This window comes from Hyposmocoma kahamanoa, unplaced genomic scaffold (genome assembly GCF_003589595.1).
Source record: "Hyposmocoma kahamanoa isolate Upper Pololo Valley unplaced genomic scaffold, ASM358959v1 66, whole genome shotgun sequence".
NCBI lineage: Eukaryota > Metazoa > Arthropoda > Insecta > Lepidoptera > Cosmopterigidae > Hyposmocoma > Hyposmocoma kahamanoa.
Window position 1 is genome coordinate 12,047,478 of NW_020653854.1, and position 16,866 is coordinate 12,064,343.

At 36.0% G+C, this 16,866-nt stretch overlaps 1 protein-coding gene across 1 annotated transcript in view; it reads left to right on the top strand.

Moving 5' to 3' along the window:
- The window catches only part of LOC113231892 (membrane alanyl aminopeptidase-like), a 31,856-nt gene continuing 14,990 nt past the window's right edge, over window positions 1–16,866 (top strand). Inside the window, exons 1-2 of the mRNA XM_026466433.1 lie at window positions 1–467; window positions 13,376–13,549. Of these exons, the coding sequence (XP_026322218.1) occupies window positions 1–467; window positions 13,376–13,549 (641 nt within the window). The remainder of the gene's footprint in view (window positions 468–13,375; window positions 13,550–16,866) is intronic.

Genomic DNA, 16,866 nt, shown 5'->3' on the forward strand with positions numbered 1-16,866 from the left:
ATGTTTCTCAGTGTATTGTTTTTAACATTCTTAGCAAATTTAACGAACGCTTCAACGTTATCATCATGGGGTGCTTTAAGGAACTTTCCTTCGGACGAGGAATGTTTGAATTATACAGTATACCCGGTGCAATACGACTTAATAATATATCCCCACATTTTAATAAACGCAGGCTCGTACTACGATTGTCAACTGACAGTGATGGTGTTCGCAAATGCTCCAAATATCAGAGTTATTGAAATGGACGCTCATGATATGAATGTTTCACATGCAAGTGTTTCGTTTGCGGGTACGGAGATTGCGACTAGGTTTGAACATAGAGGCGGCAAATTATTAATTTACTTAAATCAACCGTTGGAGTACAGTGTTCATAAATATCTGTATCAAATAAATATAACATATAGGAAGTATTTGAGAACTGATACCGAAGGGGTTTTCATTGTGCCTTACGACCACGATGGGACGAAGTAAGTGATGCTTTCTTAAATTTTTATTTTTTTTAAATATCCAGTGAAGGGACGAACAAGTCGTGCGCCTGATGGTAATGTAATGTAATGATTATTTAATACAGTATACTGGTAGTACTTATACCATTAATTAATTGTGTTGGTTAATCGTTATACTCACTGTTTGTTATACTGAAGGTTTATTAAAAACAGCAAAATGATGTCTTCAACATTGTTAAAACTATTTTGTAAATATTTAAGTAATTTTAATAAAATATATTTTCGGCGATTTATTACAAGAAAAAAATAGTTTGAAGTTGGGACAACGCTTACCTCCGATACGAAGGGGTGTGTGTACGATTCTCACCAAGACGCCTTGGGGAGTGTTGATCTATGTATTCAATATTTATTACATGCTTTATGAGTGGCAGGGTTAAAAAAGGTGCACAAAACTCGAAATACGTGTGAAGTCTCCAAACCCGCGTATTTAAGAAGAGAATCATGTCTTGTATGAATTGATGCTGACGATTTCGAAAAAAAAATATTTCGATAACACAAACACGGAAATATTAAAGGATGTATTTAGAAATAACACGAAAATAAATATATAATAATATGCATTATACAGGGTTGTTTGTAAAATACTAATAAGCTTGCTGGACTATATGACAACGTCACAAGCAACAACTTTTGTTACATAGGTTTCTACAAAATAATACATTTACCAAAAATAAACTATTACATTTTTTTCATACTATGTGACACTTTAAAGATCTGTATTTGGTAAGAAGGTAATAAGTTCAAATGTGGAAGCGCCCTTCGCAAGGACTCCTACCTCCGTTCCTGCGTTTTACTTCAGACTGGTATTTCTAGCGCTTTCTTTTGTTACCGCACAGAGTTAACACAGTTTAGAGCGATTTATTTGAATTTTTTTACAAATTACCCTGCTTATAGAGGCATGTATGCATTCAGTTTTTAAAGTATGACAGTTTTGCGTAACAATTTTAAAAATGCCAGTATGTCAATGTGTTGTGTTTATTTAAACAGGTGTAATAATTTAGCCAGCTGAAAGAAAAGAACGTGCGAGATATATGATAGCTATACATTATGTCATTTGTTTAGCTGATAAAGTGTCTTTATTCTATTGTATTATGACGGAAGTACCGGAAAGTTTTTATATATAAAAATCACTTTTAAACGTCTTTAGATTTCTGTCGTCCTGTTACTGGTATCACCGTCCTACTTATTTTTACAGCAAAAGTACTGCTGTGCTCCTAATGGAATGTTGGGGGAACCAGTGCAGGGGGAATTTAGTACTTCGATTAGTTATAAGATCCGAGTACGATATAGGCCAGCGCTTATAACTAATAGTAAAAGCCGTGGTAGTGTAATGGATTGACCTACCGCCTCTCAAGCAGAGGCCGTAGGTTCGAATCCTGACTCGAACCTCTGAGGTTTAGGATTTTATGTGCGAAATTTAATTTGAAATTCATCATGAGCTTTTTAGTGAAGGAAATATCGTGTTCAAACCTGCACGTCGAAGAAGGTTCATAACCCTCGGGAAACGTGTGAAGTTCCCAACCCGCATTGGGCCAGCGAGGCGGACTATGGCCTAAACCCTCGCCTAAGAGGAGACCTGTGCCCAACGATGGGACGTATAAATGGCGGTGTCGCAAGTAACGTAATCAGATTTTGTTGGCCATGTGTCAGCCTTTATTACATTTCTACGATGGGTAGCACAATGTCTATTTGTTTTTATATAATATCAAGTGACGGGACGAACAAGTCGTGCGCCTGATCGTAAGCTACAAGCCTGTCCATAACAATTGCAGTTCCACTCAGCTCTTCAAATCACAATGATCCGAAGCGCACTGCTGGCAGAGCGCCTGTCACCCTGAGACATAAGTTGACAAGTCCCATGCGTCTGTAATTTCACCAGCACCCTTACCCTTCAAAAGCGGTACACAGTAATACTGACATTATTGCTTGGCAGCATAAATAGATGCGGTATAATACTTCCCTGGACGAACTATTACACAAGGAGTTCTACTGCTACTAAATAAAATAAAATTATTCAACTGGACATTAAATATAATATCATAATTTTGTCATAAAAAACTTCCTTAAATATAATTATGCATTCTACTGCTATCAAAAATTTAGTTGACTTGGCAGTGTCACCTCTTTACGTCAGTGTAGTTATAATCACCGAAGCATTGTTATGCCAATGAAATTTGGCATTTGCGTGCTAAATACATAAGTAGAATAGTATACAATGTAGATCGTGGCTAACCTAACGCTTCGTTCACATTTCATATTACTGTACGTGTTTTTGCAGTGTTCAATTTTAAACGGATAAACAGCGGGTATTCACACGATACATTTTCATTCGTCTAAAAAATAAATACCCGCTGTCTTTATACAGCTACCTGAGTACAACCAGTCTAAGATGGATCTACGCTTTTGTTGAATTTTTATGCTAGTATAGAAGACATCAACGGGTTCGTCCTCAGTGTAACAAAAGGTATTGAGTTCATCCTATAAATAAAAAATAGTGAAAAAGTGACTCAATTACGACGTCTAAAAATAATTCTATAAACTATTTATAAATAGTTTAGACAATTTGTCAAAATGTTTAGAGAATTCGAGTTTACTAATAGTCCCAGTACAGAGTACTAAAAAACCGACCTCAAAAATTCGTGGAATTACATTTAGTTGACAATTTTTATTGAAATCGGTTACCGGAAAGTGCGCGAAACCGGATTCATCCCCTGGTTTGCCTCCCTTAGAGGTGGAATATTTTCTTCAAATGGGAACACTACTAAGGTATCCTCCTTTCAACAAAAAAAGAATCATCAAAATCTGTCCACAAATGCCAGGGTTATACATAATATATACAAAAAAAAACATGCAGTCGAATTGAAAACCTCCTTCTTTTTTGAAGTCGGTTAAAAATAAATACGGTTTGGTCCGATCGCAATTCGATAAAAAACGTATGATATTGCGCTGTGTGAAAGAGATGGTGTAAACTATGCGCCACCACTGCAAACCAAAGTTTATTCGATTTGCTTGACAAGTCCGGAGAGTATTTGATACGAGTAAATGTATTTTTAGAGGTGTACTTTTTTTTGTAGTACAAACACCGTGAAAACTAAAAATAATAAAAAAAATAACGCACACACTCAACATAGCCCCGCACTAGGGAAACCCTGTGTCGCGAATTACACCCAAACTCACGAGAGAAATAAATGTAAGCCATACAAACATTTCTCCCGGCCCGGGAATCGAACCTGGGACCTCTGCGTGGCAGTTCGGCATGGTAACCTTTCGGCCACAGAGGCAGTTTATTCGGTAAGATTTATATTGCAATAAAACGTTCCATACAATGCCGTGTGAATAAAACCTAATATGATATAAACTGCAGTGTCCAACGCTAATTCAAGCAAATGTCAAAACCCCAATAAGTATTTTGAATCTTACATTATTGACAAAACAGCGTCATTTAATAACCGAAAGTGACAGATTTAGCTTTAGCGTGCGTACGCATAGAAATATGTCCTGACCTTTGCCTATTCACTCGGCCGACAATCTTATTACAATGATAAAGCGTCGAAAGTCCTATAGTTACAAGAATACATTAATGAACTAATGACCCATAATGTACAATGCCAGTGAATCAAGGTATCATAGTTAATTTTGGCATTCAATTTGAATAGAGTATTTAAGTAATTGTGAAAATTTAAAAATTATTTCATCAGCAACTAAATATTTCCTGAAACTAGTTAGATATGGTCTACCCACGGAAGATGATCTGTGGGTCTACCAATCATTCTTTATGTCTTTTTTAACCCAAGATGCAAAAAGAAAGAAAAGAAGTTTGAAATCGTAACACCCGAACGAATGGACTTGTTAGCCGTTTTTTTTATTTGACGGCTATGCTCTTAGCTATATTTGATGAGCATCTGCTGAGCTGTTTAAAGACCATCAGGTTTTTTTCTAGTTGGTGTACAGATCTCAACCATATGTATTGAGAGATTTTTAATTAAATTTTTTTTTATTGTAAAACAAAAATCTATGATACTTTAATGTTAGAAGGAGGTTCTAGATGATTTTATTCTAAAATAAATTATTATTCTAAATACAGGATATTTTATCTGCAACTCTAAGATTGGGAACAAATATAACATTTTTTAACCGACTTCAATAAAGGAGGAGGTTCTCAATTCGATTGTAGTTTGTTTGGGCATGTTACGATATTACTCCGGCATTTGGTGACCGATTTTGATGAGTCTTTTATTGTTACAAACAGGGTACAGGGTTAAGAGCACGTCGAGCTTGGCACTTAAGATTTAAATCCAAGTCATGCCGCTTACGATAAGAACGGTCCAAAGTACAAAGTGTCAAGCTTGACGTGCTCTTGACTGTACCTCAGAATTTGTCCCATTTAGATTTAAAGAAAATATTCTATTTCTAAGGGTGGCAAACTAGGACATGAATCCGGTTTCGCGCACTTTCCAAAAACCGATTTCATCACAGATGTAATTCCACAAACTTTTAAAGTTTTTTTTAATTAACAAGTTATTTTTTTGATAGTAAGTGACGGGAGGAATAAGTCGTTAACTTGCAGTAAGCGACACGCCTGTCGGGGACAGTTGCAGTGCCACTCAGACCTTAAAATCGAAATGTTTTGAGGGACACTGCCACTGTGCCTGTCACCCTGAGACATAAGTTGACAAGTCTCATGTGCTTGTAATTACACCAGCACCCTCTTACCTTTCAAAACTGAACACATGAACTGAACATAATTGTATTGCTTCATATCTTTCTCTCATGAGCCGGAAAGGCCTTCGGATCTTAGCGCATAGTTAGCACAGAAGCAACAGCTGCGAACATGTGAATTTGTTTATCGACTATTATGATATAATTGTTAGCGAACGCTGAGTAAACACTGTAACGAGATTTTTATATTGCATGTGCACGAGCACTACTTATACGTCCATTATTTTGTCATAATAGCGGAGACTCGAATTGGCTAGAAGGTCCTTTATCAATGAAAGCGGAGTGGAGACGACCGTTTCAACAATTAACGGTGTTTTGTTATTTTGACATTTCCACACCGCTGCATTCGCCTTAATGCATTTGGAAATAAATAGGACGCAGTTCCAGAGACATTAGACATTTAGACAGTGTACTTTTTTATATTTTACCTTGGTAGTCACGGTGAGGCAACAGACACTGGTTCGATTCCGATTGAGTAGTTTTTACAGCAATAATGTGATTTTTTGAATTCTGAATCAGGAACTTCGATTTCGCTCGTACAATAACAGTTATACAAAAATCATGTATCTTTTTAGTTACTCATTGCAGTGGTAGAGCGATAGTAAAACTGTGTGCTTTTTAATATATTATTTACACACGCATGTGTAATATACGATCGCAATATCAATCTAGAAATCTCACGCTTGTGGTGGCTAAATAATAAAAAAAATTACGAAACATTCAATAGACGCTTACCTTACCTATCATTGTTTGCCTCACCTATTGTTTATCGCGATTTTTTAAATAAACCGAATTAAATCATTTCTTTGTGATACATAATTTATAAAAGCGTCACAAGAATGCATTTTGAATCACAATTTTTACAATTGTTTAATAATTTAGTACGTACACTACACCCATTCTGTCAATTAATCTGTCAAGTAAAGAAATAATAAAACGTTCACCATCATCATCCGCAACCCATTTATACGTCCCACTCCTGGGCACGAGGCTCCACTCAGGCGAGGGTTTAGGCCATAGTCCGCCACGCCGGCCCAATGCGTCTTGGGAATTTCACACGTTTTCCGAGGGTTGTGAACCTTCTTTGACGTACAGTTTCACCGAAAAGCTCATTCCAAATTGAATTGGTGTCGTGGTAGCCTAATGGTTTGACCTACCGCCTTTCAAGCAGAGGCCGTCGTAGGTTTGAATTCGAGCTCGCGCCGGTTGAGTTTCTCGGAATTTACGTGCGAAATTTAATTTTATTTAATAACAAAACAAAGAAAAAAAATCTCCCGGCCTTTCTCTGGCAGTCCAGTATGGTAACCGTTCGACTACGGAGGCAGTTAATCATTAATTTTACACAAGATCAAGAAGATTTCTTTTTAATAATATATAAGAAATGACGTCATAATATTATGTAAAAGTTTATTATTAAACTCCATTCCAGTGGCTTGTTCGAGCTTATTTAATTTTATTATCTACGTTATAATAATATGTATAACTACTGTAAATAAAAAAAGTCACACACTGCAACGGGAAAAATATATATTGTACAATAACAATTAATTGGTAAAGTAGCCAAGCATTAAGTCGGTATTAAAAATAACTATATCCTACGTAATGACATTGAATGATATTTAAAGGCATTATTGCGGTCGTAAATTGAATCACAGATTTCCAACGAAACATGAGGTGACAGAAGTGGATGACGAAGTTGTTGTTCATTTAATATTAAAAACCTTGAACAAATATATGAAAAAATTCAAACACTTCTGAGCAAATTTACATTACTGTAGTCATAACAAAATACCTGTACATCCCTTAACGTATTTTGTAATAATCATAATGCATTTAGTAACAGTAGAGCTCCTTGTGAATGAGTTAGTCCAAGGAAATACTGCCACCTTCTGCCACCAAGCAGTCAGTGTTTCGAAGCGTTACTGCTTTCCAGTTTTGAAGGGTAAATATACTGGTGAAATCACAGTCACACGGGACTTGTCAACTTATGTCTTAGGCTGACGAGCGCAATGGCAGTGCCCCTCAGATCTTTGTGATTTAAAGCGTGACATCAAGTGAAACCGCTAATGTTACGGACAGGTGTGTCGCCACCATCATAAAAATTTTTAGATAAATGTTGCAGTGAAATTAGTTCTTAATGTGTATGTATGTATAATGTAATAATGACGTTAATAATATTTAATAGTTTAACATTGATAGTTATTATTTTTAACCGACTGCAAAAAAAGGAGGAGATTCTCATTTCGACTGAATTCTTTTTATGCATGTTACGCGACAAGTCCTGCCTGTGTCGGATTGTGATGAATGTGAACCGATTTTGATGATTCTTTTTTTGTTGGAAAGAGGCTACCTCAACATTGGTTCCATTTAAATTTGAAGAAAATACTCCACTTCTAAGGGTGGCAAACTAGATTTCAGTAAAACTTGGCAAATAGATGTAATTTCATGAACTTTTGGGGTCGGCTTTTTAAAAAAAGAAAGGTTATCTATTATGTTGTTATTAAGTGACTGATTACTTTTTGTGCATGTCCAATAACTGTTATAATTAATATTATGTTCTATTTATTATACTATGTTCCATATCTCGTTCACCTTGTCTTAAGCAAATAAAATTTCATTTAATTTTATTAAAAAAAAAACTTTTGAGCTGCCCTTGACGGGTTCTTTGCTTTACGTACGTTAAAGTTTCTTAAAAATATAAATAAATTACCTAGAACTTTAACTTTAAATAATTTACTTCTGGAAGTTTTTATGGTTAAGTCTAACTTTCATAGATTTTTCACAGATGACGCAACAGCAAAAAAGTCGTTAAAACCAGAAATAAAGGTCGTACATAGAAAAATTCATAACATCTGCTAGTTCATGCCGTAGCTGGGACAGCGTCCGCGTCACCTAGGTCGCTGCTTCGAGTTCAGCCGGATCGAAGTAACTTTTCTTTGTGTTCCATCTTTGTATTAATAAATCATAACAAACTAGTGGAGTAATTTCACAAAAATAATTGAATATCATGGTAGTAAAACATGGTAACATAGTAAAATATTCATTACAATCAATAATACAAATAATAATTTATCTAGAAGTGTTATTTATATAAAGAAATAAATAATGATTGATTGATATCGTTGACTCAGGATCCGAAGTGGATCTTGGCCTCCGACACCAAGATGCGCCACTCTTCTCTCTTCTGTGCTATTTGTTGCCAATCGGCTATTCGACGTTTACACAGATGGTTGTGGACTTGGTCTATTCAGCAATATCTAGGACATCCAACCGGTCTTCTGCCAGTCCAGTTCAGTGCCCCTCTCGTGACTGCACGATCCTCACCCATCCTTTCGACGTGGCTAAGCCAACGAAATCGGGCTGATTTGGTCTCTCCCGTGATGTTAGGTTAGGGTAGTGTAGGTTAGGTTAGGTTAGTTATGCTCTTTTGTCAAATTCTCGATCTCCAGATTTTTCCTCATTCGCCAGGTTCCATCTTCTTCCCTAGTTGGTCCTTCAATGTCAGCGCCAGGCTTCGCATTCATACATCAAGACTGGTCTAATGACTGTCTTAAAGACCCGAATCTTAGTAAAAAAAGACGACATAATAATATATTACGTATCGAGTTCTTAGGTTTTCGCGATTGTTACACATAGGAAATGAAACAATTTTTCCGGATTTAAATTGCGTATATTTCTTTTTTTAAACAAACCAACGTTTCGTGCCCTTTACAGGTCCCATCAGTCAATCGCGACCATGGGACCTGGAACCCTAAACGTTGGTTTGTTTGAAAAACAAATAAACGCGTGTTAAATCCGGAAAAATAGTTTCAATTCCTAAATATATTACGTAATTATTGAGACCACATACAATGGATAGTAACAGTTCGTAGTATTGCACTAAGGCCTTTCAATGTCCACTCATTCCATTCATAGAAACATGAATACGTATGCAATCGAAGGTCGTTACGTGTTTCTAAGACAAACATCGATAATCCAGTGTGTTTAATGTGTCGGCCTTCCACCCACGTGTAGACCTTAGGCAGTATTATATATGGTTGTTTATTACATTATCAGCTGCGTTGTGAGGTTTTAGTATTACGCAGTGCGTCAATTTTGCAGATTTGTTGATTTGGTCATAATTTACTTAGATCTTTTTTTAAAGCAAACGGATTTGCTCTTGAGACTGTCTTTGCTCCAGAGTAAAGACAGAATCTACGATATTCAGTTGCACTTTAAAGATACTCGGGTTGTATGTACTCGGAAACGCAATCGCAGACAGGGAATTCCATTCCTGTGCGCATAATAAAAGATGACGAAAATCATAAACATTATACTTCGACAAAAGGTTTCGAATATTTACCATTTTCACACACCTACTTTATAGTAGAGGCCCTCATTTTTCTTTCTTTTTACTGAAATATTCATTTTTTTAAGTTGTTCTTGGAGTTCCTCTCCTAGCCGAGATGGATAACATCATGGCAATCCTGTTTTTAGAGGCTGCCGCTCTAAGAGCGAGGTGGTACTGCAGCCAAACCATTCTCTCCAATTTTTCATTGTCAATTTTTATTTTGCACGAAGTCGCTCACACATGTACGTGGCCGAGCCGGCGATAGAAACGAGCATGGTCCGTCCGCATCCCGGTTACGGCCCTGATGTGTGTGGTTAGTCCTTAAAGCAATTTTATTTGAAGTATATTTTAATCGAGGTTAGACACTCAGTGTAAATGCCCCGATGCAGGCTTTTTTAATTAGTTAAAAATTCCACTTGAAGTTTCCTCATTTTAACCGATTTCAAAAAAGGAGGAGGTTCTCAATTCAATGACATTTTTTGTGTATGTATGGTGTGCGATTACTCCGGCATTTGTGAACTGATTTTGATGATTCGTTTTTTGTTGGAAGAGGGACCTCAGTATTGGTACCATTTACATTTGAAGAAAATATTCCACATCTGAGGGTGGCAAATGAGAAGATGAATCCGGCTTTGCGCATTTTCCGGTAACCGATTGCAATAACACTTGGCAAAAAGATGTAATTCCAATTAAAAATATGCAAACTTTTAACGTGAGCTTTTTTTTAAATTATGCTCTCTCAGATATGCTCAACAAACATTATACAAATATTAAATGAGATGTTTCATCAAAAAATCAAGATTTATTACATTATTAATTCTTTCAAATAGTAGAGGAAAAATTTATCCGTATATGTATTTGTCAGGATACAAGGATGTCCTAATAAAAATGGGGTCATATTAAAAGCGTCCTGTCACAGGTAATTAGTTTTGTAACATCAATCGTGGGCTCTTTGCGGCGACCTCATTGTTTCGGCTCGTTGGGCGCATCCTATAGACGCATCTTATCTTATACTGTGCTGGAACTAATTTTTTGGCATTTTATAATGTTACTTGCAAATTTGATCAGGCTGCTATAGTCTTCAAAGGCACAAATTGTCTTTGTCGCAGTTTTATTACATTAATTTTTCAAAATATTGCATACGTACTTTTTTTTTAATACCAAATGACGGGAAAAACAAGTCGTACGCCTGGTGGTAAGCGACACGCCTATCCAAAACAGTTGTAGTGTCACTCAGAGCTTAAAATTGCAAATACCTTAGGCTGCCACTGTGCCCGTCACCCCGAGATATAAGTTGACAAGTTCCATGTGTTTTTCACAATTTCACTAGCACCCTTAATCTTCCAAACCGGAACGCAATAATGCTCACATCGGCGATAGAAATATGTAAAGGCGGCAGTACTTCCTTGGACGAACTCTTTCACATGGAGCTATACTACTACTAAAATATCACCACGTCTGTCTCCCACCCGGGGTAGGCTATGGATGTCCACCTACTACGCTCCTGACAAACCTATTTCGCCTCCTTCACTCCCACCAACCTCTTCATACTTGCCCGTTTATTCCTGGTGTTTTTAACCTGGCCTTTTTTAAGGACTTTCCCTATCTAATTGAGATGCGTACGCCGAGGTCTACCTCTCCCCACGCCTCCATCCACATTCGCTCTATAAATTTGTGCCATCAATCTACCAACATTCATTCTTTCTAAACGACTATCAAAGCAGCCCCCTCTATCCTGGTCACTACTTCATCTTTCATACCACAACGCTCTCTTACTACACTGTACGGCATTCTGTCTTTAAGACCAATACAAATAAGACTAAGACAGACAAAATTTTGCAAACATACAGAATGGCACAACGAGTATAACTATACATAACATGTTATAATCACATTCGCAGCTTTGAAAAATACAATGTTTTATGATTATTATGTTTACTTGGTCGACGTACACGCACACATGCGTCGTTGTGTAGGTCGGCACCGTTAAAATGTAATCGTCCTTGTGCGTGCGCAGACGTCGACTGTGGGCATCAAGTTCACTATCAGACAGCTTTTTGTCGCGGATTACGATATCCGAATACGGAATACAGATTAACAACTTAGCAACATCGCGTTTGAGGTTTGCGTGGTTGTAAATGACATAAGATCCCTAAAATCTATTAAAGTGATTTTAATACAAATTCTTTAATGTGTGAAAAAATACAAATAATTATATAAGATATAGGGTCAAGAGCATATCACGCTTGATTTAAATTCAACTCTATATCGCTTGTGATAAGAATTATCCAAAGTCCAAAGTACAGTCGGCAGCGCATCAAACTACTCATTGACGGATCTTGATCAGTAGCACTGGAGGCGATGTTTCAACAAAAGTGTATATAGCTTGATGTGCTATTGAGAATACTCTTGAGTCTACGATTTTTAAACTATAAATGCATAGCCTATTCATATTTTACCGAATCGTTGTGCATTTTATTCTTGTTTTTTTTTTTTATTAAACAGGAGTAATATAAGGGCGCCTTCAAATTAGGCGCTTATAGAAGAGCTGCAGGCGCTGCAGCCACGCCTCTACTAATGTTCATACAATACATATTTAGTTGCAGAACCACTGTCGTCACACGCGCGCGCCATTTTTGCAGTCACAATTTGTGAACTAAAAATTACAATGCGCGCCACTGAAGCTTTTCTATAAGCCTTAGATACACTTGGGGACAAATCGAGCGATATGTTGCGCAACACGGCGCTCAACAACTACATGAAATGCCCTGTGGACAATGTCTCGGAACATTTTGCAGACCTAATATACGCTTGTTAGTGTTTATAGAAATGTCGGCCGAGGAGTTTGTGGCGATTAGTGCTACGTACATAGTTATTTCGGATAGTTTAGCGAAACGTAAGCGAAAGAGAAGGTGGTGGATGAGGAATTATTTACTACAACGAGCAAGAAGAATTAATATTTTACGTGATCTTTGAATATCCTTGCAAGCCTTTCACGCTAATCACAATTTGCCGTATCCAGCAACAATTCATGATTCTGTTAAAGTTCTATAAGTAACATCACGGTATACTTTCCCCACACTTGAGACATGTTGAGGGTCACGTTGCGCACATGACTACACTCGGCAACAATGAAAGCGGCACTAACGCTAGGCTTGCATAGTTCATGAACTACGAACTATTAAGAATATATTCCCTACACAGACTGACATGAACTAGTTCGTCTTGCACGGTTTTAATAGTTCATCATTCTTTTTAGTTCAGTACGAACTAGGAACTATCTGCGTTGATAGTTCATCTGTCTTTTATACAGTAGGAACGGTGCTAACGGCAGAAACAGCGATCTTTCACTACTTTTAGTACAAGTTTGAATGGGATGCACGATTGAACGTTCCTAACTCGTTCTGAGGGTCGTATTCCAGAACTCTACTCAATGCTCAAGTCAGGATTTGAGCAGACTTGAGTATGATTTCAAGCACTGGAAATACGACCCTAATGGCAAGGCCTTGAGTATGATTTTCAGTGCTCACTGCAATACTCAAGTCCTGACTTGAGTATTGAGTAGAGTTCTGGAATACGAACCTAAGTCTCTGATACGTATGTACATTATGTACATATACAAGCTTGCAAAAAAGTTATATTTTTTGTAGATATCTGTATGTATAACATCAACCTACGTGTACTAGTATATGAAATAGTTGTACCTAAATATTGTATCCAAACCTATAAGTCTAATTTGAAGGCGCCCTTATGCTGTATACATACAAAGTTTATAATTGTAATTCAAATGAGATAACAATTAATTGATTATCGATTTCAGGTATCTCTTCGTAACTCGTCCCTCGCCGGACCGAGCGAAGTACTTCGTTCCCTGTTTCGACAACCCGCGTTTCGAGTCTGTATTCAAGATCAAGGTGATCATGACCAACAGCGCCCGTTACCAGCGCGCCAATACCAGTCTCACTATTGCTTCGGAGAACACCAAACTAGATGAGTAAGACAACACCTATTTAAAATGATTTCATATACCATTTTGGAGTTTGTAAATCCATATCCATGGCTTTCAAGAAATAATGGCCTATCTCAAAAACTTTATTAACAAAGATGGTTTAAAAAATTCTAAGGCTGTAAATGTAGTCTCGGGATTGTTTTAACCAATAGCAAGCTCAGTGTATTATTCACAATTAAATATAACATGTTCTGAATACAGCGCGCCTTAATTAACTTTGAAAATTACTATTTAGCTTATTCTTGAAAAGCAGCGATACAATAAAAATGGAAATAACTTTGCTGCTCCACAAGTCTAGTTAAATCGTGCAAAATAGCTGCGCTTATGTTGTATGTTTTTTTCACATATCTTTCCCAACCTCGCCACGCATAAAATTATTGAAATATTACGTCTGTGTTATTTGTTTTATTGCATAAAAAAAAGTCAACACAAGACGACCTCAGTGTCCTAAGTAATGGCTTACATTGTGAGCGCTGGATGCGGAGGCCCCGAGTACGTTTCCCGGTAGGATCAGTTTGGGAAATGAACTTCCCAAATTGGTTCGGAAAGTTCTGGGAAGTGCCCCAGAAATCCGTTGCTCTGGTAGTCATAGTAAAAGGAATTCCCTAGTTTGAGATAAGACAATTGGTGTTTTTGTCGGACACATATTATATTTTTATATTACAAGCACTGCGAATTTGTACGTTATAACCGTCACTGAGTTCGCAAAGTTGCAAACTAATTTACTTCCATTTTTAATAACATAAATTTCTGCAAAGTACCGCTTGAATTTATTAATTGCATATAAAATCATAATCAAATCAAATCAAATCATTTTATTCGTCATCATGGGTGTAACAGTACAGATGTTAACGTTTAAAATATTGATCTCCATGACGTACCATCAAGGCATACGAAATGTAGAGTCTCAAAGAAACATTATTAATAAAAATCACATTACATTGACCAACTAATTATACATTATTAAATTAAACCAAGGTAATCTTAAATTTAAAAATAAAGTGATACAATTAAACAAATGTCAATAAATTAAAATACGTTATCAATTACAATACACAGTCATGTCTTTTATAAATTAATAAAATTACAAAAATTCCTCCAGGGAGTAGAATGTTTTTTCAATAAGATAGTTAAATAATTTGCGTTTAAATTCGTCGAAAGTGTCACTCTGCCTGATCTGTAATGGCAATTTATTATAGATTTTAGGTGCCATTACGAACATGCTTTTTTGAAGCAATGCAGTTCCACAAATTCTTTCGCGTAGCTGGCCTAGACGACGTGCTCGTGTGGCCAAGGGAAAAAGGTCCGGGTGATGTCGTATAAATAAGGCGGTTTCATAAATATACATGGATGGCAAAGTCAGAATTTTTAACTCTTTGAAATAATTTTTACAACTGTCGGTCTGTTTTAGGCCACAAATTGCCCTTATACATCTCTTTTGAGCTCGAAAAACTTGTATTATATTACTTGCGTTACCCCAAAATAAGATTCCATATCTGAGTGTTGCAGCTACGTAACTGTGGTAAACCACAAGTAAAGCGTTTTTATTAACCACCTTAGACAATTTAAAAAGAGCATATGATTGCTTCGATAGTTTGTTACATATTACTTGAAGTTGCTCTTCCCATTGCATTTTCCTATTTATGTAGATTCCCAGGAATTTGGTCTAATTTGTTTCATCTATGATATGGTTGTTATAAATTATTCTGTTTGTCAGAGAGTTGTCGCCTCTCTGCTTGAAATTCATAATCATTGTTTTGTCAAAATTTAGTAATAAATTATTAGATTTTAGCCATGTCATTACATTTACTAGGGAGTCATATATTTCATTTTCAATCTCAAATATAATAGTACAATCGTCAGCGAATAAAGTCATATGATTTGGAATCGATGTAGGCATATCATTAATATAAATAATAAATAGCAATGGGGCGAGTATACTGCCCTGCGGCACTCCGTACTTCACAGTTCTTGGAGAAGATTCGTACGTACCTTCGATTTTTGTTTTTAAAGAAATTCTACTAATTTGTGTTATTTGTGTTCTATTGCTCAGATATGATTTTATTAATTCTAGAGTATTACCGCGTATACCATAAATTTCTAATTTTTGTAATAATATGTTGTGATCCACATAGTCAAAAGCTTTTGACATCTCCATATACAGTGCCATTACTGGTTGTCTCATGTCCATTCTACTATAAATAATATTCAAAAATTCATAAATTGCAAGTTCGATGGATTTATTTTTGCGAAAACCCTTTTGTTCGTTACAAAATATGTCATTTATTTCAAAATAATTATAAATACTATTAAAAATCACTTTTTCAACAATCTTCGAAAATATTGGTATCAAAGCTACAGGTCTATAATTTTTCATAGTGTCACTTTGACCTTTTTTATAAAGTGGTTTAATTATGGTGGTTTTAAGTTTAGATGGGAATGTACCCTGCTCGCATAATTCACGTACATCGTTTAGGTAATATGTAGTTTTGTAATTTGTAACGGGATGCTAATAAGCGATAATGAGTCAACCAACATGATATAGTACATAATTATAAATTATAAACTATAGTACATAGTTTTACGAAAATAACACTTAAACATATTTTCGTTGTTTTAGATATTTCATTTAAAAATTTTCTAAAATGAAAACTTTTGTTATTGTGCTTATTTTTGTTGGGGAATTATAATAATAAGTCCAGTAAGAACAAACTATCAAAATCAACGAAAAAACCATTCAGGTCCCATTTTCGTAAAACTATGATCATGTAACAAAAGTCTATGTCTGCAATTTTTATTCTGTATTTTTAAAAATCTTATTTTCGTATTTCTTAATCTATGTACGTTTTGGGAAACTATAAGTGCATAGAGTTATGTAAATAAATAAATGTGGATTGACACGTTATTGTTTATCAGCATCCCTGTAAATTGAGTTTTATTTATCTAAAATTCGTTGCACTTACTATTTCCAACAGCATTTACATTAATCATTATTCGTAGAAATTTTCTACAAATGCAATCATTAAGGCAACTTCCATATTAAGGAGCGATCACGCGCCGTCGTAATTGACACAATTCTCAGCGTCTACAATCAGCGTCAGCTCCTTTTACGGGAGAAAACTTTCCTATCAACACAAAAAACGACACATGTCATAATTTTTATGAAAGCTACATTGACTATTACATATAGTTAAACGTGCAAACAAGGTTTGATCTTGAATATAGCCACGGTCTTGAAACGAATACAGGACGTCGTGCTTTAACAGTTTTCCACAGTGTCAAAATAATATGAGTCACAGTAT